The sequence below is a fragment of the Aythya ferina genome, assembly GCF_964211825.1.
Source record: "Aythya ferina genome assembly, chromosome: 20".
Taxonomy (NCBI): domain Eukaryota; kingdom Metazoa; phylum Chordata; class Aves; order Anseriformes; family Anatidae; genus Aythya; species Aythya ferina.
Window position 1 is genome coordinate 10,231,600 of NC_140318.1, and position 24,551 is coordinate 10,256,150.

At 47.6% G+C, this 24,551-nt stretch overlaps 3 protein-coding genes across 3 annotated transcripts; 1 reads left to right on the forward strand and 2 right to left on the reverse strand.

The window, feature by feature from the left end:
- The first annotated feature begins 123 nt into the window (after positions 1-123).
- Positions 124-819, forward strand: MRPL41 (mitochondrial ribosomal protein L41). The gene has a single exon (XM_084494431.1). The coding sequence runs from the start codon at positions 284-286 to the stop codon at positions 689-691; it is 408 nt and encodes a 135-aa protein (XP_084350557.1). The 5' UTR covers positions 124-283; the 3' UTR covers positions 692-819.
- Positions 475-11,066, reverse strand: DPH7 (diphthamide biosynthesis 7). The gene is made up of 9 exons (XM_084494428.1): positions 10,827-11,066; positions 10,537-10,670; positions 9,869-9,956; positions 9,010-9,104; positions 7,206-7,372; positions 6,600-6,672; positions 5,728-5,793; positions 5,355-5,527; positions 475-4,117 (listed from the first exon to the last, which is right to left on the reverse strand). Exons 1-9 carry the CDS (start codon positions 10,962-10,964, stop codon positions 3,519-3,521), a joined length of 1,533 nt encoding a protein of 510 aa, XP_084350554.1. The 5' UTR covers positions 10,965-11,066; the 3' UTR covers positions 475-3,518.
- A 3,045-nt stretch (positions 11,067-14,111) lies between these two features.
- Positions 14,112-23,975, reverse strand: ZMYND19 (zinc finger MYND-type containing 19). Its single transcript, XM_084494430.1, has 6 exons — positions 23,824-23,975; positions 23,517-23,576; positions 22,586-22,692; positions 17,688-17,828; positions 16,523-16,703; positions 14,112-15,736 (listed from the first exon to the last, which is right to left on the reverse strand). Exons 1-6 carry the CDS (start codon positions 23,872-23,874, stop codon positions 15,593-15,595), a joined length of 684 nt encoding a protein of 227 aa, XP_084350556.1. The 5' UTR covers positions 23,875-23,975; the 3' UTR covers positions 14,112-15,592.
- Positions 23,976-24,551: the final 576 nt, after the last annotated feature.

Here is a 24,551-nt window from a genome sequence, read left to right on the forward strand (position 1 = left end):
GGGGAGCGCCCAGCCCCGCCCACCCAGCCGGCCTCCTCGCTGCTGATTGGCCCCCTACCGGCCCCGCGCCGAAAGCGAGCTAAGATAGGCGCTGCGGATTGGCCAGCGCGTTCCAGCCAGTGGGAGCGGGCGGTGCTGCGGGGTGTAGGTGCGGGTTGTGTGAGGCGAAGCGGCGGTGGCGGCAGCGGCGGAGCCGGGGGACAGAGCCCGGAGCCCGCAGCTCTCGGCCCGGCGCCGCCTCCCCCGCGTCCCGCCGCTTCCTGAGGGGCCGCAGGCGCCCGGCATGGGGCTGCTGGCCCAGCTGGCCCGCGGGCTGGTGCGGGGCGCCGACCGCATGTCCCCGTTCACCAGCAAGCGCGGCCCCCGCAGCCACAACAAGGGCCGCGGGGCCAAGAGGCTGGGCGTGCTGACCGCCAACAAGAAGTTCCTCCTGGTCAAGGAGATGGTGCCGCAGTTCGTCGTCCCCGACCTGGCGGGCTTCAAGCTCAAGCCCTACGTCTCGTACCGCGCTCCCGAGGGCTCCGAGCCGCCGCTGACGGCCAAGCAGCTCTTCAGCGAGGTGGTGGCGCCCCGCATCGAGAAGGACGTGAAGGAAGGCGCCTTCGACCCCAACGACCTGCAGAAGTACGGCTTCGAGCCCACGCAGGAGGGCAAGCTCTTCCAGCTCTTCCCCAAGAACTACGTGCGCTAGGGAGCGAGCTGGGGGATGCCCGCGGCCGCTGCCGTGAGCGGTGGTGGGAGAGACTGGACCTGCGCCCACAAATCCGGGACTGTTTCTTTCAGTGGGTATTAAAAGCTGATCCTTCCGCTTTGTCTTTCTGCAATGCGTGATTTAAATCGCGGTGGGGGAACTGGCAGCTTGTACCTCATCAGTGAGCAGGGAGGGTGTCAGTTGGCTTGCACCGTGTGTATAATTGCACGTGTGGGTGTCCTGCTCTCAGACAAGAGCTGATTGACCACACGCTGGTAATCACAGGAGGAAGTTGCTCTCCAGGCCGCAGAAGCAAATGTGCCTGACCTCTGGGAACGAGGGAGGGCTCCTCTGCCTCCAGGAGAGTCTGGAGCTGTGGGACAAGCCTCTTCGAGCTGAAGCATCCCTGGTCAGTATTGCCACAGCTCTGCTGCAAGTTGTGAGCACAGCCAAAAGCAGAATGTTCAAATGAATTTCTCACTAGCTAAAGGGAAGTGTTCCCCTAAAACAGGGATAAGACCTCCAACAAAGCCTTACTCTAAGCTCTCTGAGCAGGAGCTGTAGCCTGTATTGAATGTCACAATTATTCTGAGCTGTAGCTTATATTGAATTTCACAATTATTCCAGGCTTTCCCAAGCCTCAAAACTCCTCCTTTGAAGTAAATCAAGATACAGTTAATTAGCAGTGCAGATGCTTGACCTTTGAAGATAGATGCTTAAATTTTAAATACACCTTAAAAACTGTTTTTGAGATAGGTTCCTGAAAGAGCAATGCCTTACAATTCATAAAATGAAACATATACAAGCAGCACTTAAGAGTTACGTGCAGCTGCTTATGCAGTAAAAATACCAAAATTCTAAGTAAATTGCTGGAAATAACGTTTTTCCCTGACCCTCAAGTACTGGAGTTTTTGAGAAAATGGTTCTGTGAAACAGTTCTGTGTGGAGACTGTAGCACTGCCCAGAGGTACTTTTTTTTTTTTTTTTATGAGGCTTTCTAAATATGAAGTACTGCAAAGCTTGAATATCAGATAATTTAATTAGAATGCAGTTTTTCACATTTGGAGAGAAGGCGCATGTTACCTGTGCTCTCTGTGAGCATCCAGTCTGTAATGAAGACTGACAGATAAGTCAAAGTATTTTTTAAAAACAAAACCACCAGGATGCCAGCAGTGGTGTTCTACAGGTGTCCTAGAATAAGTCATAACTAAAGACAGTGAATCACTCTTCTTAGTAACAAATTCTTTTGTCTTAGATCAGTACGGGTTGTAACAACACAGGCTTTATGTAGTTTAGTGATTATAAATGTAGCAATAATCCACCCAAAGCATAAAGGGCTTTTTACAAAAATCAAAACAAACAAGAAAGATAAATCACTTGTCTTGATTTTATTTTAGAAACATCCAAAAATAGGGCGTTTTTTAACAAAAGCTCTTGTTCGCAATACTAATATGAATCTTAATGTAACAGCGCTCGAGAGTTTTTTTAAAATACACATTCACCTTTGAAAAAAGAGTTTCAAAGCAGTAAAATTCTTACCTACTGTACCTCGTTTTAGATGCAGCACTGTTACAGAAAGTTGTTGCTGGTGTTTCTTTCCCTCCAGGCAACTAATTCTTTAGGACTCTCAAAGAGAAACCATGCAAGCTAGAAATTACTGACCTAGTCTAAGCTCATTTGTTTCTAGAATGAAATTAAAAACAGAGAAAGTGTTTCCAGAAATGGTGTTTTGCTGATATTTCACAGTGAAAAAAGAAAGCTAATGGAGTAACCATGAGAAATTCTGCAGCCATTCCTGGAGGTAGTTAGGGCAATGCTGTTAAGATTTTGGTTTCTGTACTTTGAACTTAAAAAATGTCAGGAAACACTGCCTGTACTTTTTGGAGGTTTTGATTTTAAAGCTGTTCACCTTTAAAAAAAAAAAACCTGTAAGATCTTGACTTTGGACCTAAATGTACGTCTCTGAGTGGAAAAAAAACAACAACAAACAAAACAACGGTTTGATGCCTACAGGGTGGGAAGGGGTTGGTTAAGTGTGGCACTAAAATACAAGCAGGGCTTCCTACACACATTCTGCTAAGCCAGCTCATGCTTAGCTTGGAGAGCGATAAAGTGAGATTGCATCCAGGTGATGAGCCTGGTGTAAAGGTTGAGTGTGCAGATATACCAGAATCCTTACAAGTCAGGCCCTAATTGGAACAAAGCTTCCTGTTGCTGAGCTGCTCTCTGTCACACTAGTCAGTTTGGATTTCCTCCCATAAAAGGAATTTCTTTTTACTAAGTATCACCATAAGCACAACGCACTGTCAGTATCTGGACTGCCTTTGAGTGTCTTCTCAAAGAACATGCTAGTTTACGGATCACACAACGAGCTACATACACATCTAAGCCTCTACTCATGGACTTTTTTGAGAAATGCATGGAAGCCTCTGATCACAACGTGTGTGTTTGGCTACATGGAGGAGCACAGACAAGTTTGGTTTGTTTTGGAAGGAGAACAGGCTCCAATCACACAAATGCAAACCAGCCTTGAAGGGATTCCAACATAATGTACAAACGAGTAGCCTCTGAGAGGAAGGCTGTCCTACTTTGAATTAGTACATTAAGGGAAAACTGAATAAACGTGTCTGTGCTTGACCACACTTCTCAAAACAAAAATTTTCCTCAGTGCTGAAAATAAAACCATCAGGAAATAACTCCGTCAGTATTGACTTCTAAGACTCACAAACGCAACCATACAAACTGGCAAAACCCAAAAGAAATTAGGGCATAAGCTTAGATGTTACTGTCAGTGCAGAAATTTTCCTACCCTTTTCCCTTGGGACTGTCAATGCAAACTTTGAACCGTTCTTTCAGGTGGAGATCTAGTACCGGCCGTCTCCGAAGGGGTGGCCAGGCTCATTTCCCACTTCCAGACGTGTAGGATATTATCATAGAAAGAACAGGTTGCTACAATGCTCATTTCTTTTGGACTGGCTGAATCATCACTTCTGTCCAGGCTCATCCTGTTGGGTCTCTTAACTCCCGGGTCAGAACTGCCAACTGACTCAGGGCCTCCCCCTCGGTCAGTGCCAGAGCTCTCCCTTAAACCAGGCTCCCTACCCAGGTCAGGATCCCCAGACAGCTTAGGATGCGCCTCGTCTTTGAGCGGCAAGGCAGGGCCCTCGCTCTCCTCATCCAATATTACATCAAAAGTAGCTGTAGGAGACTCATAAATTATCTTCAGGTTTCGAACCTGCAAATTCAGTCTCTCGTCTCCTTCCTCTGGTCTTGCCACAAGCTCCCCCAAAGATTGGTACATAGCAGCAGAGTCCTGGGCTGCAGACAAGGAATCCCTCGGGCAGAGTCTTGACCAGTCAGCCCCATAGGCCAGGGAATTGTGCAAGACGTAGGATGACAGGATGATACACTCCTCCATGTTCTCCGCTTTAAAAAAAAATAAAAAATGAAATGAGCAGAAAGCAAGTTGTGAAACAGTTTGTTGCAGACTGCTTGCAAGGCATTCTAATATTGACTATGGCACAGAGTCAGAACATCCCAAGCTGGAAGGGACACACAAGGATCATCAAGTCCAACTCCTGGCCCACACAGGACCACCCAAAAATCGACCCCTATGTCTGAGAGCATTGAGCTCCAACGGGCTTGGTGCTGTGACTGCCCTGGGGAGCCTGTCCCAGTGTCATACAAGAGCTGTTGTCCTACCCCAGAGAACTGGTTACTGGTTGACAAAAGAGTTAAGCATCCTAGGAGGAACAAGGTACTGGCTCTCCTGACAATTCTTCAGCCACCTCTCACTAGCCTTGATTTTCCCTAGTTCAGTGAGCAGACAAGAGAAGAGGGTTTAATGGGTGTGACATTTGAAGAGCTTCATTATTCAAAATACCTAAACAGGCTCAAGAAAGACAAGACAGGTCATACAGCGATCTCCAATGAGCCATAACAATAACAGATAAGATTGGTAGACCAGGTTCTGATTATTAATAGATTACAGATGTGTTCTTCCCAGGTGCTTTCAGCATTTTACTGATTGTTAAGTGGACATCAAGTTCCTCCCATCCCTATACAGAAGAAATGTCATCCTCATTTCAGCAGCAGTGGATCTGCCCAAGGCCTGGAGAAGCCCAGCAAAGCAACCATTTTATGCAGATTGTATTTGTAATGTAAAGGCAAACAGCTTTTTAATCACATAAATACCTTCTGATTCATGCACAGGGCTTATTCGTGCTATTCTAGATTAACCAGACTGCACAGCACTTCCTTTCTGAGGCAATAACCAGTAGGTCAGTAACTTCTGCTGACAGCAAAGCATCACCTGATACTCACAAGAACCTCTTTGAACCACCAAGATGAATACAAACCGGAATGGTCACGTCAACAGGTTGTGCTTTTACACCAAGGCAAACAGGCCTTGCTCCCATGCGAAGTTATGAGAGGTTTACGCATGAATAATGACAGTGCCTTGGCACAGCCTATCATGCCAACAGTGAGCGTAGGTCTGGGAAAGCTGGAAGAGTTACTTTAAGTTGGAATAAATGTCTCAGGCTATTAACAGTACCTGGATCTTTCTAGCAGGCTCAGAGCTGGAGCTTCCCCATTAACTTGGAGGCAAGAGAGGAGAGCAGCAGAGTAGTGCAAGAGCATCTCTCTTCCACTGAACACTCACCCATGCTTCCACGGCAGTCCAGGATTTTGAATCCGCTCTGCATGCAGGCTGCTAACAGCACAAAATCACAAGTTGGGTGCCACTTTAGCCTCCAAACTCCACCTTCAACATGGGTGTCTGCCAGCGGCTGCTTCATGTTCCTGGTGTCCCACAACAGCACATGCTCGTCGTAGCTGCAGATGCATCACAAATTAATATGCGGACGAGCAGCATAGCTGATTCGGCACAACAAGTTCAGAAGAAAATTGGGAAATATCACATGCTCTTCACCTCACTGAATTTCTAAAGAAGCCACAGCTTGGAAGGCAGTAGCACATTCAAGGTAACCGAGGGGGATAATCACACTAGTAAAGAGCAGCTAGGAGGGATTTACCTGCCAGTAGCCAGAAGGTTCTCCCGGTGGGGACTACACTGAATACTGCACACACCCATTGAATGTCTGCAAAACAGCATCATACAGCAGAGGGAAGAGACAATGATACACAATTTGAGAAGGGGTTCTTCCTTGAATATCAAGGATTTGGAGTGCAATTTACTGCATCACAGTGTCTCCAGAAAGGAGAGTAAGGTGAACTCAAATTTCACCTCAATTAAATGCCCAGGCAGAGTTCCATCTACACAGCCCAACAGCTTTTCCAGAGCAAAACTTCTACCCATACAGTCTCTTGGCATGAATATTTTCTAGTAATATTTGTAACATAAACTAGAGCAGTTTTGCTGAGATTCTTCAGAAATTCAGCAAAACAACTCAATTCCCAGAAGACTTTACTCTCAATGTTAATATTTTCATAATCCAGATTGTTTTAAGGCTACATATAAAATTTCACTGGAAAGCTGTACATACTGTTTTAATCATATTCTACCAAATACATATGTCACCAGAAAAAAAAAAATACTTTAAATGACTGAACAGTGGAGAATATTTTTTTAAAAACCTTCCACGATAATATATCCAAATTTAACACAAACAAAAATCCCCAAAATAAGAACATAAATCATTACGCTTCTTTTATGAAGAAGCCATCAACATCTTCCTGTTTGGAAGCGAGCAGTTCATCAATTGTTTTGAAGGACACGGAAAGAAAAGTTTCAACCTGAAGCTATCCTGATGAAAAATCTAATTTCTCTCTCCATGTCCCAGAGGAGGCACAAACAAGACTCCACGGTCCTTGTTCATCTCTGCATGCATAGCTTGGGAAGGGACACGACAGCTTCAGGGTCCAGCTGCAGGCATAGCTTGGTTACCTCTTGCTGGTGAAGACAGGAGTCTCTGGACTGCATCTGGTGTCCCAGCCTTTTAGCAGGTTGTCATCTCCTCCTGCACAAAGGCAAAACACAGGTACCCTAAACACCACCCAAATGACCACATCAAGGCAGAGAAGCAAAACAGTTAACACGGAGCTAATGCTTTTCAGCCCTAGGATATCAGAGCATTTACCAGACATACCAGCTATCATTTGAGGCTCACAGTACCCTCACCAGAGAAGAGAAGAGACATGCAGTAACAATATCCTCACTCTGCTAAGCAAAAAATAAAAATAAAAATTTAGAAGCAAAAAAGACTGAACTCTAGAATCTCCCTGGCTCTTTTGCACACCCCAACACATCACCATCTTTTTTGCCAATAGCAAGCCAAAGCACATGTTAAAAGACAAGGTTTCTCCTAATTAACCCTAATTGCTTCCCACAAGCAAGAAGCTTTTTGACCCTAGCAGAGGCCCCAGCTCTTTCAAGAGGTGTGATGGAAGCAGCATATCCAATCCTGGAAAGTAAAATCCCAAGGAACACACATCCCTAAACAAGGTGTCCCCCTAAAACACACCCTAATTGAGATTCCCAGTGCTTACAAACCTGAATACACAACATCAGTGTTCCAATAATTGAAAGCAGCAATCCAGGCCTCAAATTTGTGAGCTTTCCACTGGTTCAGGACATGCACAGAAGGAGCAGATTCATCTATGGAGAACAGATTCAGCTTCCCCTCTGAATCACTGCTGATCACTCGCAGAGGACACCCACTGCAGTGGAACACAGAGTAAACGTTAGAAATTACTGAAACTGATGTCCCAGGAGGTTGCTAGAGCAGCCAAAGTACAGATAGATAGCATGTTTGATTCAAATGAACATTAGGATAAACTGGTATTGCAGTGGAGGGATGCATGCATTTATACAGTTATTTTCAGCTTTCCATCTATAAATCATCTGTGTTGGTGGTGGTGCCCATTCCCTGACCTCACAGAGTCAGGTTTTAATATCATGTCAGAGTCAGGAGGTTTTAATATCATGTGCTTGATATTAAAATGAATTAATTCCATGTGAAGAGGAATTTTTTCCCTCCACACCAGATTGACAAGGACCTCTGAGAACCTCTTCCCTCTTCTGCAGTACAAGTAAGTGGCTTCCTTCACTGCTATCAGAGGCATCCAAAGCACTAACAGATCCTGACCTTTCCTGCTCTTTTCCCATAGTACACTACTGCTGCATTTTCTGGACACAACGTACTTAGAACACCAGCAAAAGTTTTGCAGATCACAGCGCACAGATTTTAGGACATTCCCTGATGTGAACTCGATACCTTCGGATTGGTTACCTGCAATTGCAAGTACTGATTTTGGTGACTGGGGGCTTCTTTCCAGTTGTACATCATACACTACTTACTAAACCACATTGAATTTCCCAAATTTCCACACAAGACATACGGGGTCACCCCCTAGCCCTACTTTCTGCGAGTTCTACAGAGAGGCAAAGGCTGCACATTCAGCTTCTAGAAGGGGTTATTTGTCTCTCAGCAGACAACAGTGACAGGCTTCAAAGGGGCTTTTCATCATGGCAAACATCATCCATCTTGAAGGGCAGAAGCAAGAGGAAGATGAGACGTACAGAAGAAAGTAGAACTGGAAATTCTACTTATTCTTTAAACAACACAAAAAACACATGCACATAAACATGTTTAATTAGCAAAAGCAACTGAATGCCTGTCCTTCAACATTAAGCACAGTACTGCCTGGGCCCCCTGTTTTCCAGCCTTACACTGAAAGCACCGCTCTTTGCTTTGCACATAACTTACAGAAAACACACACCCTACCCCTTCCAGGGGACAACTTATTCATGTTTTTTAATGCAGTGATGCCAATTCTGAAATCAAATGTATGAAATGTATGAAATCAAATGTACTTCCAAACCACTTCTCTTCTGTTTCTCATGAAACTGCAGCTAAAATTTTTATGTGCACTATTTCCTTACTATCCTTTTTTAAGCAGAACTTCACACTGAAATTTCAACTGTTCTAAGAGTAGATGGAGAAACCGAGTTGGATCCAGCGGATCGAGCTGCGTCCCACTGTGGTCTTTCAAAAGAGAAGAGATGCCTCTGGGTCACCTGAAGCTGTTCACCATTGCATAACCCCAGATTTGTGGTTTGATTAGGCTCTGCTCTTGTTACAGTCACCACACTATACTTTCTTGTTCCTTCGTTACCCTTGCTCTGGGAATAGTAACTTCTAGAGAAGGTAAACGAATGCAGCCCACTGCAAGAATGCCTTAAGCCACTTCCCCAAAAAAAGACACCAGTTTCATTCAACTAAAGCCTCAGCTTGTATCTGTGAACTGTCACACACACAAAAACCTCAACAGCAGCCTCTGTTTCCCATCCTCACCATTGCCCTCGTCCTGTGGACCAGTCTAAAGACAAGGCCAGACGCTGTGCACCAAGATCGACCTTGAAGCATGGCTCCAACATGCAGCTGTTCTTCTACTGGAAAGAAAAGAAAGGGGTTAAGACTGAGAAGACAGCAAGTACATAACATGTGTGCTGCCTGCACCTACAGCGAGTGTCTTCCAGAGACAGAGAAGCACATTACGGTCCCACACAACGGAAGAGATGAAATGTCCCGAAGCAATGTACAATTGCTCATCACTAGCTAAAGGACAAACATTATGCATACAGCACACCCACCCCTTTGCTTTCCACATCCCACCAAATCCCCCTTAAATTTTGCTTCCTCTTAGTGGGCGATGAAGTTCAGAACTGATTATCTGACTGCTGAATTCCCATACAGACTGGTTTTCCCTTTCTTCACATGGCTCTCTCGATTAGTCCCTTTTCCCACCAACTCCGAAAAACCCTTCTCCAAAACTCTTCCCAGCTTTTAACAACTTTGCACCTTCTGATTTCCCTGAGGGAGAGTTAAGATGGACTAACTGGTAACAGTTTCCAAGTTTTGCTGTTGCTCTCCCCATGCCTTCACCTCCCACACCCTGCATGTGGTAGAGCCCAGCCAGTCTTTCTTGGTGCCATGAACAATTTTGCGGCATATATGAGAAACATTAGCAGAAGACAAAAGAAGCATTAAAAAACAAACAAGCAATAACAACAATAAAACTAAGACCACTGAGAAAGACCTGAAAGCCATATACCTTCCCTGCAAAGTCACTGAGCATTGCTAATAAATCTAGAGCCGTATTAAACCCGAGTTAAAAACAGGTTCAGCATCAGCTGGCGTTATAGCCACCTACCTCACTTCCAGTCAGGTGGCAGAACTCCACGGCCCCTGTTGAGTTTGCAATGCCAACCATGGGATGTTCTGCAACTGGAACATGGCACCTAAAAGATCCAACAGTTCAACAAGTCCTGAATGCACATCTGTGCGGAGTTTAAGAAAGATAGCAAAGCCATAACATTTATTCCAGGATGCAGAAGAAGGTACTTGATCAAAAAATTTCATGAAGAAAATCTGAGGCTCAAAGTTCCCACAAGCCTGTACCAGGGGGAAAATATTATACAGAATCACAGAATTTCTAGGTTGGAAGAGACCTCAAGATCATCGAGTCCAACCTCTGACCTAACGCTAGCAGTCCCCACTAAACCATACCCCTAAGCTCTACATCTAAACGTCTTTTAAAGACTTATACTTATCGGGGGAATTATGATATATCATTATACAGACAGATGATGTCCAAAGTCACTGACAAGCTGCTCATAAGCAACCCAAAGAATTTAACAAAGAAACGAGCAGTCTCTGCTCACTGAAGTGAACTGCTTCCCTCCGAGAAGTCAGGGGCAGTTTAACTAATAAACATGAACGTTGCTGCCATACCAATGGCCAAAAAGGGACCCCGAAGCAGCAGAGCCCGCCGTGGTCTGCAGCTGCTGCGAGCTCCAAGCCCTGTGGGGCCAGCCTTACCACTTGATATCCAGGATGGCGGCGGTGTCTATCCTCTGGATCTCGGTCAGCGGGACGTAAGGCTGCTCCTCGTAGTGGTACAGGTAGAGGCGCCCTGTCCGGTCGCAGGCCGCATTGCTTCCTCTCTCATCACCCTTCGCCGACAATTAGGAAGAAAGAACCGGGCTTAGCGGCGCCTCCACCTCCCGCACACCTCCCCGCCTCAGGACCAGGCCCAGGGCCGGCCGGTAGGGGCACGGCACGGGGCAGGGCTCCCGGTTTGCAGCCCCCAACCCCCCCCGTGGGCTCACCGCGGCGGGCAGGCGGAGGTGGTAGGTGCCGCAGGCCAGGATGCTGTGCCAGCCCTCCACCGGGCACCACTCCACGGCATCGGCGCTGAACTCCGTGTCCACCACCTGCAGCGTCCATGTCCGGCACGGCGCCGCCATCTCAGGCCGCCCGCATGCTGCGCCCCGCCGGGCCCGGCAGCCGCGCTCCTCCGCGGGGCGGAGCGGGGCGGGGAGGAGCCGCCGCCCGTCTGCTTCCCGGTCAGCGGGGAGGGACCGGCCCCGGGAGGGGACCCCGGGCTCCCTCTGCACCCGCGGGGCTCCCAGGGCCTCGAACGAAAGCCTCTCGTCCCTAACCCCGAGGGGCAGCCGGCGCTGTCCCGCTTTGTCCTCCCGGCCGCTCCAGCGCCCCTCAGGACCTCCCTCCGTTCCCCTTTGCCCATCCCTGCTGGGCTGTCCCTCAGCTGCTGCAGGCCACGGCTGGATCCCCGTGTCCTCAGCCTCTCCCGTGTTCCTGTGGTCCTGAGACAACCGTGAGACCCCCCACAGCCACACGCAGCCCCGCACACTGCCCCACACACGGTTTCTTTGCACAACAGCCAGCCCCATGGGCCTGTTCCTGTTCTGAAGGACTCGCTCCCAAAGCACTCAGCGCAGGGCTCATCCTGGGCTGCTTCCCCATAAGCAATGCTCATTTGTTGGTGCCAGGTTTTGTCTGTCTACCAGTTGGCTTCATAAGGCCTTTCCACAGTTGTTCACTCAGCCTCTATTATTGTTACCCTGAAGAACCTTGGGAGTAGATGTTATCACCTTCCTGACCCATTACTTTTTCATGATTATTTTTTAATATATTGAGCATACAACTATTGCCTTCAGAAAGGAAAAAAATCCCTTTAACTCTTTCTTTCCTGTCTTTTAACCTCATTTGCCCGCATGAGGATCCTCCCCCTTTCCCACAGCAGCTTTTCTTCCTTTAAGTGCCTTGAACAAGGCTGATGGTCAAGTGCAGCTGGGGAACCCAACCACGACAGCCAAATCCTCTTTATCCCCTTCTTGTTGATGTCATGAAAGTAACTCCAAGAGGCTTTTGGAGCAGGACTTGCCTGTACAAAGCTGTGCTGTTTCCTCCCCAATATTTAGCCATTGATGTGCTGCGTTGTAGCTAAGGGAAAGTGCTGCACTTACCCAGCTGTATGTTGCCTCACCTGCCCCAAAGCCCATTTCAGAAGCTGTTATCACACATGTGACTGGTACCACGGACAAGGCTGTACATACCAGCTTGTAGTTCAGCTTATTCATCCTTGAGTTCCCTTAGAGCTTGTAGGTGGCACCGTCTGGTCCTGGCACTTGCTACTGCTCATTTCATCTGAACTTTAATCTCTCTGAAAAGTACTTCAGTTTTAAGCAGATTCTCTGATGAGCTCCCCATATGGAAGCATTCCTGTGTGAATTCCCTCAGCTCTTACACATGAACACACCTGTAAACAATTCACTTGTTTTTGTCTGCTGGATCTTCAGGCCAGGTTTTTCTTTTACTGTGCATCTTGACTCCTGCAGTCTCTCTGCTCTTGATGTTCAAATCATAAAACACGCAAGTAATTTTGAAACATTCTTCAAATTCCATTTTCCTTTGCGCTGTTTTTTTCTCCACATTTAACCTACCAAATCTTATTCTTCCCATCTTCTGCACTTGGACACCAGTTTATAAAGGATTTCCTCTTAGCTCTAAGAGCATCCCACTCTGCTGTTTAATCACACCAGCCCCCTCTTGTCCTCTCTCAAGCCTGTTTTGATAGGTGGTAAACATTTGTTCCCAGCCCCAAGGCAATGTCTTACACCACTTGCATGCCACCTGTGAGTAGTTAATTCTTTGTGCTGCCCTTTTTCCTTCACCAGTTTCATTTAAAAATAGGTCATCACCACGGAGAAAACTTGAAAGTATAACCCCATGGGTGTATTAAAGGCTCAAATATCAGCAGGTGAATGCTGTGCCTGTAATATGTTATTTCAGACTCTGTTCTTTAAGCCAGCGTCATTTCTATCAGTCTGAATTGTGACTTTTGAGTGTTTGGGATAGACAGGCAGTACCACCCTACCTAGATATGAAGAATACCTGGTGGAGGGAAAGTATCAACATTTCTTGGGTGTGCTTACATGTGTGTACACCATTATGTTGCTGTTATCGGCAACTCTGCAGGCTCCTGACATGAGCTGGATTTCCACTTTACAACTGTGACAAAAAAATCTTTCTTTGGAGTCTCTCAAAGGGCCCCAGAGCCCATGAGTCCTCCTGGAGCTGGCTGCCACCAGAGGCACTCACTCTTCCCTGGGACTTGAGGGAGACCAGGGCGCCCCACCAGCAGACCTGCCAGCCATGGATGAGCTGCACGAGATGCCACGGGCATTCACAAGGGCCTGACAGCTCTGGGGCAACACAGCTGGTGTCAAAGGACCACATGCACCTGGACCACAGCCTTCTGTCTCCTGAAGACCACACCGATCATCAGATCCTCAAACAACTTGCCAGGCATCACAGCTTACAGATGTCAAAATCCCTGTAAGCCACTTCCATGCTCTGACACAAGGAGGGTTTGGAGTCCGTGGTTGCACTCAGGTTAGTACCTGTTACCTCATCCAGCCTTCCAGGGTGCTCAGGCAGTACTTTCTCACCCAAGCGACTTGTTACCCGGTTGATGGTCTGACAGACCTAACCTGGTGACCACTCCCTCCCCCATTCACCAGGATCAGGATTGCCCCAAGCACCCACCCACCACCCAATTTTTGCGCTCTTTAGCACGAGTCTCACCCTTCCTTCATCTGCTGCTCAAGAGAAATTTACACTTTGCCTCATCAAGACTTCATCCACAGTCTTTGCCTTCTGTTTCTCCACACAGTAACATTATGACTAACCATAGCCATTTTCCCAGCTGCAGAAGTGTTTAAATGCTCCAAGACCGCACTTCATTTTGCTAATCATAATTACTGCCAGTACAATGAAAAACTGGCATGTCAAATACCAGCTCGTTAGAAAGGCAAGAGTCAACGCCCTTTTCATAGGATTACCCTGAATAAAAACAACCTATTCCTTTTGCCCCTTTTTATATTTAAAAACTGTACAGTTAATTTAACTAATTGAATGTTTCCTTAAAAAAAAAAAAAATCATCTGCTATAGAAAAGTTTGATTAGGTCCTGCTCCACTTCTTCATACTTTGGGGCATTTTAGGCTGCCTAAACAGAAAAGTTACGGTATAACCAGGAATCAAGAGTTGCAACCTTACAACGTATCTACCAAGTGAACTGCCAGCAAGGAACTTCAGAGGTTATTTACTAAGATGCTTAAAGGCAAAGTACAAAAACCCACCCAAATACTAATAATTAAGAGCTTCCTGTGCAGATATTAGAAACATAATAATGCAAGTCCACAGCAGTCTGGTTGTCTAACAAATGGCATACAAGCAAGACCAGCATTGCAACACGAAGTGGCAAAGTGAATCTCGATTGGAAAACAAATTTATCAGCTTTCACAAAAAAAAAAAAATTGAACACTTATTTCAATAAGCATTCAGAGAAATGCTCTGCATTAAGAACTCAGCAGCTCACATTCTTCTAACTGCAAAGCAAGACTAACACCTGGCACTAACTTATCCACTTAGTTCTTCAGGAAAATCACTTGACACTCCTTAAGGAAAAATGAGGAAAAAAAAGATCATTTATACACGACAAAACATCTGGAAAGAAAACAGGCATGTACTCTGCAACTCAAATCCTCCTCCCATATTATTTTACTTATTACTTCATAAAAAAATCGAAGTGATTCTTGGTTTGATGGTATCTCTTTAAAAACAAATAAATAACTCAGATTACCAAATATTAGATCATTTAAGCATATCTGCACATCACTATTTGCTATGCTTACAGGGAAGCCACAAAGGCAACCACATCCACACACAGCTGATAACCTGAGCTCCCCTACAGCTACTTTATATACAAAGGTTTTGTAACAAGAAAGCCAATTCAGCTTTCTAAAAATTCCGGCCGCTTACAGCACGATCTGCAGCACCCTTCTCCGACGGGAGCGGCACACTACAGCTGGCCTGCACGCGGGATCCCAGATGGTCCCTACACCGTGTTCCAGTTTCTGGTGCGCTGGTTCCTACTGAGTAGGTATCTGCAACACCCAAGTGTGACTGTGCTCTGAAAGCAACTGGAAGGGAACAGGAGAAAACTAGAGAGTAGACAGTGATTCATTCCAACCTTTACTTTGTTTGCCTTTTTTTTTTTTTTTTTTTTTTTAAATATAGCTTCCATGCAGAGTTCTCCAGAGCAAGTGCTGATGTTGGAGCCTGCCTCCTGGCCTTGGCACAGCCACAGATACTTCTAGCCACATGGGAGGAAAAGCTTTTGCTACATGACTTTTTTTAAAACTTTTAGGCCAACAATGTGTTCTCATCTGCACATTACAGTTAATGAGTCCTATCAAGAATTTCTAACAAAAACTGTACATGAGTTTACAAACGTATTAACATATAAATAATGAGAAGCTTCCTGCCTGGAGCCTCCACAGTAGTCTTTTTGCTTGAGAATATAATACTGGAAGGGTAGACCCAATCCCTTTCCACAGCACCAGTCAGAGCCGGCTTAGTCCAGTCAGCTGTTCTGCTCAAGCATCACAGGGATTTTCTTCTTCAGTGCCTCTGGCTTCAATAAGCAGTCTGTCATTACTGTGCAAAAGCAAGAGTCCAATGCCTTTGAGAAGGAATCCTGCTGCTAAGAGGCCTGTGCCACCCGGTCATCGCTCTGGTCCGAGCTCTTGCTGGAAGGTCCGCTTCTTCTCCCGACAGTGTTTCTTGTGAGCAGGCCAGTCCTTCTGCTGGCATTGTGACCCACAGTACCTTGCTACCTGGCATCGGCCACAAATGTTGAATTCACGTAACTAGGAAAAACAACACAGTGTTAGTGAGCCTAACTGAGCACTTAACAAATGCTGAGCAGGCCAAAGTCGTTATCACAAAAGCAAAGCCCTTCTTATTCATAGATAGGGACGTGTCTGACAGAGGTACGGCTCTTGGACATCTCATTCTCTACCAGCCTTGATCAAGACCTTATGATGCTTCATCTCATCTACCTACAGGACAGTAGCAGAACTAGCTGTCTTCCCAGTTCTCCACTGAATAAACGCCATGCAACTTCATCCTCTTCTTAGGAAGGGCCAACCATGGGTGGTATTTTTTTCCTTTCTCTCTCTTTTTTTTTTTTGATTCTACTACTGCCCAAAGCCTTACAACGCTTTCTCCTCATAGGAGAAAGGAGCCTCATACAGCTCCTTCAAGTTCCAGGTCACTAGACACCTGGAATGCTTCCACCTGTCTTTTCATACACATTGCAGCAATTACACTCCTCCCAGTAAACCGCTAGGTCATTTCTTGCTCCAGTTCCAAACAACGTTCTCTCAAACTGACAATTAAAGCCTCATGTTTCCCTCACGAAGCCTTGATAAAGTACTTCTTTATTGCATATTCATAAAGGACTATATTAAAGAACTTCTAAGAACCTTAATCATACCAGAAAAGATTCATGCCAAAGAAAACCTGACCTAGAGAATTATTGCCTTTAGCAACTCAATGGACTACACAAAGCTTTATATTTTAAGGAACAAACCCCTGGATGCATGAGGTAGCCTGAGCCACTACACGCTTACTTCCAACATTTTTGCACACACCTGCTTTTCAATCATTGTGCACGGGGGGTAGTGACATTCATAGTATGTGCATGAGTTCTCTTCCTCCTCCACAACATCCCCATTAGCGTTGTAATATCGTGTTACATTCAGTACAGGAAATTGCTCTTCTATAGGATCTGTAGGAAGCTGTTGGATTGCCAGCCAATACAGACTTTGTTCCCTTAAAAAAAAAAAAAAAAAAAAAAAAAAAGACCACATTCAGTCCATACATTCATAATAAACATATGGGGAAAATAATTCCAATTTCATTAACAGAGTAGGTAAGGTTAACACAAATCCTTTGAGGGTTACTCTAACCTAACAAAAATATTTAAAAGTATCTCATGAAACTTACACCAAGAAATTTATATTAAGCAACATTGTTTCTGGGTAAATGGCTCTAAGTCTGCTCCCTGCTCTTGGACACCCAGAACCACGTGAGGATAGCACCACTGCTATTCAGTACCATCCACTACATATTATTGAAAGCATTGTAACAAGCTCTTGTGGGTGCTGCAGGTGTTTCAAGAGAAGCTTCTAGTACAGTATATAAGTTTCTAGTATGGTATGGGCCTCTCACCAAAAAAAGAACATAGCTGGGCTGTATCACCACAGGTGAAACAAACCCATCCTAACATTAGTTAGGCACACTGTGAGTAACATCAGTGCAACGCAACATGTAGGAAGTTCCCACAATCTACAGCGGAGTTTGACAGAAGCTGTTCCAAGGAACTCATTTTAGTTTCAACCTAACTAAACTATTCCAAGTATAAGCATTTTGCAGCTGCTGGTTTTTACAGGCAGCGTTAGAATGTCAGTGCCTGAGGATGAGACACACAAGCCAGTAAAAACTGCAGACTGAATCCAGCATGTCCAAATGCCACCACTCAAGCAGAAGGGAATGCAGGTTTACTATTTTACTGCAGTGACATCTGGCAGAGCAGGACCTCCACAGAACACCATGGGGTTAGATCATCCCTTCATAGCTAGCATGGTCAGCATTAAATCTGGTCCCCAGTGAGAATGCTGAGACAGTGATGCATAAGCAGCCCAAGGTCAAACAAAGAGGCTCTGCCAAGATGAACACCGCTAAATGAAAGAGGCAAAATAATTTATTATTAGTATTTTTTTTTTGATGGTATCCCTCTGCCAAATATTGACATACCTTTGTTTACTAGAGATATCTTCAGCTTTGGGTTTCCACCCCCAAGGAACTAGGCGCAGATTGTCTAGGCGGTTGTCCACGGTCACTGAATTCAGATGTACCACCTGAAATCCTGGAGCAATGCCTCCCCGGTGTCTCTCCCTGGATGAAACAAAACCAGCTTGAAGCTCAGTGATGAAAAAGACTCCACAACCAAAAGTGAAGAATGGTACCAATTCCAGAAGGCAGCTGCCTTCTAGTCTGCTGCCTGGTGTCACTGAAATAGGAACAGTAAAACTCAGGTTGTCAACAGACTGCAGTGGCTATTTCAAATCTATCAGCTCCCACAAGAAAGAGATTTGTTCCAGGAGATTATTTCCATTACAAATGACTTGACTCTGTCAAGACAATAGTGGTATATTTTAATTGTAAGAATATTGCAATGCAAGTTCCAGAAACTACCATCCAAGTTTATGCAACAGCACCTACGTAATTATTTCAACAGTACAGACTTGAAAGGAGCTAATATTGTTTTATTATTTTAATAGGATTTTCTATCAGACATTTACATACGAGTTTGGCACTGGTGTGAGTCAGTTTTTCATTTACTAAGGATGTCTCTTAAGCAACAGGACAAGGGTTTCACCAGTGGGTAGGCAAACGTTCGTTCTTCAGACTAATTATGCATAACACACAGAAAGCCTGCAATGAATCCACAACTGACCAGGAGACTTCTACGGAAACCTGCCCAAGCCAAAGCAGGACAGCTGCAGATTAAGTCATACCAATTTTTCCCTATTGCCTTGTAACAGACCTCATTTCCCAATCCACCTACTTTTCAGCTCTCCTCTCCCTGTTTAAGTTTCAAGTCCACTGTCAAATGCTCTTGTGCTTAGGCCAGCCTCCGGACGGCTTCTTGGGGGGATCCCCACCCCAAATATAATGTCTGGACAGAAATTGCACCCTGGTGTTTCTGCTATGCCACAACAAACTTTACAGCACAATGAGAACAGATCCCGTGGCAATCAGGAAGGGTGATGTCAAACTGACAGCACTCTCTGAAGGTTACCCAGCATTTCCTTCGAGGAGACTGCTCCAACAGCCACTGACAACTTCACCCAAGCCTAATTTTGATGCTGCTTCCAGCTCAGTGCTGAACATTCCAGTTCAAAGGGCTTATTCAATTTTTAATAGATAAGGAATTTAACCTGGGCAAATTGTATATTTTTCCTCTACAAAGTTCTAACATTAGACAGCAGAACAGGGAAAAACCACTCTAGCTTGTAGGCAAAACTGTTTTTCCTGTATTGGCAGCCCTGCATGAGGGCAGGGTGTGCAGCCTCCTGTCAGGGAGCATCTCAGGCCTCCATAAACAGGGAGGAGCTCTCCCATTTGAAGTTAAAAGGAATAAAATCCTTTATTTGGGAAAAAAAAGTGTGCACACTGTGGAAAGGAGTCCACTGAAAGGCCCTAGAAGAGGGAGAGCTACTTTTGAGTTGCCAAACGCTACAGGAGGATCTGGCAAAGGAGATCAGAAGCCCCAAAAGCTCACAGTGAGAAGCACAAAAGCACACCAGCTCAGATGAAGGTAACCACTGATCAGACACAGAGATGGGGAAGGAGTTAACTTTCATAAGAACGAGACTAGGACAAGGTCCCAACAAGAGACGGGATAGATAGAAATGAGGAATCTGGGAAGAAGAGACAGGCACAGAGTGAGAGCAAACTGGAAGAGGGAAGACCAAGACCAAGTTCAGAAACTTTTTTGAAATGGAGTAGATAACAAGAGTTTAAGGAAGGTCCGAGTTGGGGAATGAGAGGATTACAAGAGATTGTCAGGGACACCAGTACACCACGTGCCTACCCCTGCTCCTCCAAAGCCTGCATCTGCACCCATGACCCTTCCCACCCCCCAAGCAAATACCAGTAAGATCCACAAGCAGAGCCCGTCTTCCTCTTCGTCCACATCTACACTGCTGTCAGTTCTTCTACTACCTCAAGTGGCAAAAGTCTCAAAGGGAAAGCAGAAATTGGCCTTGCTGATGACCAGGAGAAGTGTTAGCCCAATAGCACTTGACTAAGATGCCAGAATTAGCACCAGCAAATTCAGGACAGTCCCTGTTCTCTGCGCACAACTGAGCAACCTCTGGATGCACAAGCATGTGTCATTCCACTCCCTCGAACTGTGCTTCACGAGCACGCAGCGTGGGCTACCTCAGAAGGTAACCAGAAAAGTGCAGCGAAGGACAGGCCCATGGAAGAGCCCTGCCTTCTCCCTTGCGGATGGGAACAGAGAAGACAGGATCAGCAGGCAGCCACCTCTGCCAGGGCCACAGCTTCTGCCTCCCCCACACACCCAAGTGCCTATGGGATATCAGAAAAGCCACTTAAAGCAAAACTTTTCAGAGAATTAACTGTACACTGCAGTTCTTCTTCCCCCATTAACTGGAGAGCTGAGGCCTGTAACAGAAGTGCCAAGCACAGGCAACAGCAACTCGAGTCAACGGGAGCCCTAACTGTGGAGGTTTCAGGCGCTATGACTGTAAGTACACTAAAAAAGTCTCTATATATATGGGCTTGGATTTTTTTGGACATGCAGCCAGCGATACGTCTGACTAATCTCCTAACACTTCATTCCCCAGGGAACATTACTACACCCAGCCAAAAGATGGCAAGCTAGGATCGCTAACCAGGGAGCAGGGCGAGAAGGCAACAGACTAACTCTGTGGGTACCCAGCCAGAGACATTCAAATCCTGCTTCAGAGGAGCTGAAAGCGCACCCTGAAAACAAAACAAGCACAAGAGAGGCTGCAGAAAGTTCTTCCTGAAAGAATATTTGTAGCAAGTATGGGTGTATTTCAGAGAGTGGCTCCCACTTCATACTGCAGGTCACTGCAGAGGTTGGCAGGAGAGCATTGAGGAAAGAGTGGGTAAAAGTCTGCTCTCACCACTGCAGCTTTGGTAGCCACAAGCTTCCAAATGCGAAGGTCTTACTACATGAACAATATCAGCTGCTTAACTAAACTGAAATAAAGAAAACAGCTTTACTTGCAAAAGTATCCAACACATGCACACTCATTGTATCTTAAGCCAAAGGACAGAATCAGGTTTTCAGAGCAAGCACATTTTTTTGAGGGGGGGCAGGGAGGCAGTGAACACAGGAAACACAGGAAGGATTGGTGGGGGGGACAAGACATTTAAGTTACACATTTAAACTCCTCTACCTGCAGAAATTCAAGTTCTTTGTTTTTACTTTACCCAGAAAGCCAGGCTGGCACCAGCAGAGAGCTCCACTACTGCTCATCTCTCCTGCCTTTTGGAGGCCTCCGAAACCTTGATCACTGCTCCAGCTCACAAAGGGAAGGACCTTCTGCTAAAACACTTCAGGTTTGTTTTCAGAACAGCCCCCAGCACAGGTAAGTAAAACCAAACAGTGCATGTGTTCTGCTTAGGAGGGCTGGTAACTACACACAGCACCTGTAGCCAAAAGGCTTTCTAAGGGTACAAGGAACACTAAGCTGCCTTGTGTCAGCTTGTAATTAAAGATCACAGCAAAAAGTACATCCTCAAAGGGATCAAACGGACTTTACAGAAACAGTTGAAATACTCGGTATTTCCCAGTGAATGAGTCTGACTTTGCAGCTTCAGACCTGCAGATCTGCTTGCATGACAGTTACACCCTGCCTCTGTGACTTACTAAAAATCCCTACTGCACAAAATTTTTTTTTTTTTTTTTTAAACACAAGTATATGCTGAAGCGTGCACATCATTTTAATTACCTAACCGAATATGTTAGGATTATTTCCTAATGTAAGTAAAACTAACCAGAAGAGGCAATGAGTAGGCTGTGTAATAAGCGAACTGCTGGACTGTCATCATCTACACAGCCTGCAACAGCCAGCTGGAATAATTTCCAGGTACTGTTAGTGCTACTTGCAGACTGCAATTATTACTGTATGAGGTTCACAGTTAGCAGAAGCTGGCTGTCTGATTTATCATGCATACTGTCGCCAACTTCCTAGTAATTTTCACCAAAGTTATGTGTACAACAAGATTAAACATTAACAGATACGGGTTAAAATCCTTATTTAATGAGCAGATTAAAAATAATAATAATAGTCCCCGACATTCTTCCCGACTTCCTCCCTCTTGTACAAGGACTAAGTCCGGGAAGAAGAAATAACCCGGAACAATGAAGAAAGCGCAGCAAGATCTTGGGCACTGTGACTTCTAGTTGTAGTTTACAGAACTTAATAGAAAAAATGCTTAATTTCTCATAAAAGACTTTTTAAGACAAATAACAGTTCTCTTCAGCATATCCCATCTTTCCTACAAACCCACGAAAAACACACTTAGGAAGTGCAACGTAACAGCTCATGGGATGAGCTGATCATTCTCTCACAACCGTGACAGTTGGCCTCCAAATGTCAACCGCAGCTATGACGGATTTCAAGCAATGATTCCTGGAACATGGGAAACAAGACACAGCAGCTACCAGGAAATAGAAAAACTAACAAAAATCCCTAAAGTTTTAGTTTATCAGAGGTTCTCTCTCTCCAGTGGTCTGTCACTTCTCAAACTTACCTGCTTACCACAGGACAAAAGAAGCTCAGAAGATAGGTCTTGGTCTGTTAACTTAAATGAAGCCAGTCTCCTGCCCGCCTCCAAGTGAAGCATTTCTCAGGTCTAAACAAGGGTCTCTCTGAAAAATACTCACCTGTAATGGTTTTCCCTGGGAATACTGTTTTCACAGAGCCTCAACAACACTATATCAAGATCTAACGGCACCCACTGCACTTGGTTCTAACAGAGAGCAGCTGCAAGCCTCCTGAGCAGACCTGAAATACCACAGAGAGACCCCACACACACGACGTGGGCAGCAAGCTGCACCCCTGATTGACTCTCCTCATGATACCCACCAAAGCAGCTCATGCAGCAGGCGGCCGGATCCCCTTCCACGGTTTTTGTCAAACGCATAAGCAAATATTTTAGCACCATTTCCATCAGCATCTACCTCCATGCGAGCCTAGAGAAAAGGAAAAGGCTGTGAGAACATCCAACACCGAGCAGAGGAGCACGGACTCTTTGGGGACAGGGATAAGGGAAGGACCCAACATTTCACACTCATCTGCTACTTGACCACCACGGAATCCCAGCTGTTTGGGACCTCTGACAGGAACAAACCTCTGCTACTGTGGTTTGTGAAGATGCAAAGGGAAGGGGAGGACGGAGGCTCTGCACAGCAGGAGTCCCGCTTGGGAACTTAGTGGTGAGCCCGTGGGGCCATCATCTGCCCTCCACACCAGCAAACCACCACGGTGCTGCCCTGCACCAACCTAATTAGAGGGTGCTGGTGCAAGAAGTGGTCCTGCCCTCGTTCCTCACACTGGTGCCAATGCTCAAACCGAGCCGTGCTAAGGACCAGACCCCGCTAGCGCACTTGTGGTGGTGCACGCTGGCTGTGAATCACCCCCGGGGAGGACCAGGGGAGCTGGGTGGTTTCTGGCAGCACTCGGGCTGCTGAGCACCAGGCAGCGAGCACGGGGTGCGCCCTGCTCCCACAGGGCCGCGGCTTTGGGGGAGTTTCCAGCCGGGAGCCCTTTCCCTTGCTAAGTCCCGGCGCAGCAGCTCACCGTTCTCCTACAGGGATCAGAAGCTCCCCAGTCCCACCGCGGCTCCCCCAGGAGTCCCCACGGCCGAGGGGAAACCTCCCGGCCCCAGGGAAGGGGCGCGGGGAGCGGGCTGGGGCCACAAAAGGCTGAGACCGGGCCCGGCCGGGGGGGCTCGGGGGGACACCGGAGGGGGGGATACGGGGGGGGTGTCCCGGGAGCCCCCCGTGCCGGCGCTCACCTCGAAGGAGTAGCTCTCCACCAGCGGGATGTCCTGCTCGTCGATCAGCGTGTACTTGGTCTGCAACACAGCGCGCCCTCAGACAGGCGGCCGGGCCCGGCCTCCCCGCCCCTCCCGCCGCCGCCACCACCGCCACCACCGAGCCCGGGCCCTCCCGGTCCCTCCCCGGCCTCGCTCCCGGTGCTCGCCCCCCGCGGCCGGCCCCAACCCCAGCCCCAGCCCCAGCCCCAACCCCAGCCCCGCTCCCCGTCCCCGCGCCGCCCCCCCGCCCCCTCCCGGTGCCCTCAGGCCGCGGCCGTGCCCGCACCTTGCCGGCCACCCGGCCGAGCCGCACGATGCCCAGCTTGAAGTCGGTCATGGCCGGGCCGGGGCCGCCGCCGCCTTCCCCCAACCCCGCGCCCTCCGCCCGGAGCGGGCCCCGCCGCGCCGCTGCCACGCGCCGCCGCCTCGCGCACACCCGGGGGGGCGGGGCGCGCGCGACCCCGCCCACCGCCGCCGCGCGGCCAATAGGAGGCCGCGCCGCCGCCGCGTCGCTCTCGCGACGCCGTCGCCCCGGCCAATCGGCGGGCGGCGCGGCGCGGGATCGCGTGGGGAGGGGGAGGGAGGCGCGGTGAGCGCGCGGGAGAGGGAGAGGGGAGGGGGCGGGGGAAAGGGGACGCGGGCGCTGACGTCACGTTCGCGGGAAGCTTTGTGCTGCCAACGGTGGCGAGAGCGCCAGGCGGGGGGGGCCTTAAAGGGGCCGCGCGCTCTCGCCGAGGGGGGGTGGCGGCTGCTCCCCGCCGCTGACAGGCGGCGCCGGGCCCCTGGGGGCCGTTCCCTTATGTTAAAAAAAAAAATAACCCTGAAACACGCCCAAAATAAACCCAAACCGCCGTCACTCCGCGCTGCAGCGCGCTCACCGCCCGCGGGGCAGCTCCCAGGGGCAACTCCCCTCGGTCGGGGGCTCCCGGGGCCGCCTCCGCTCCTCGCGGGGCTCCTCGGCTGCCCCCGGCCGCCCCCGCCGCCACCCGCGGCCGGCAGCACGGGGCAGGGCCC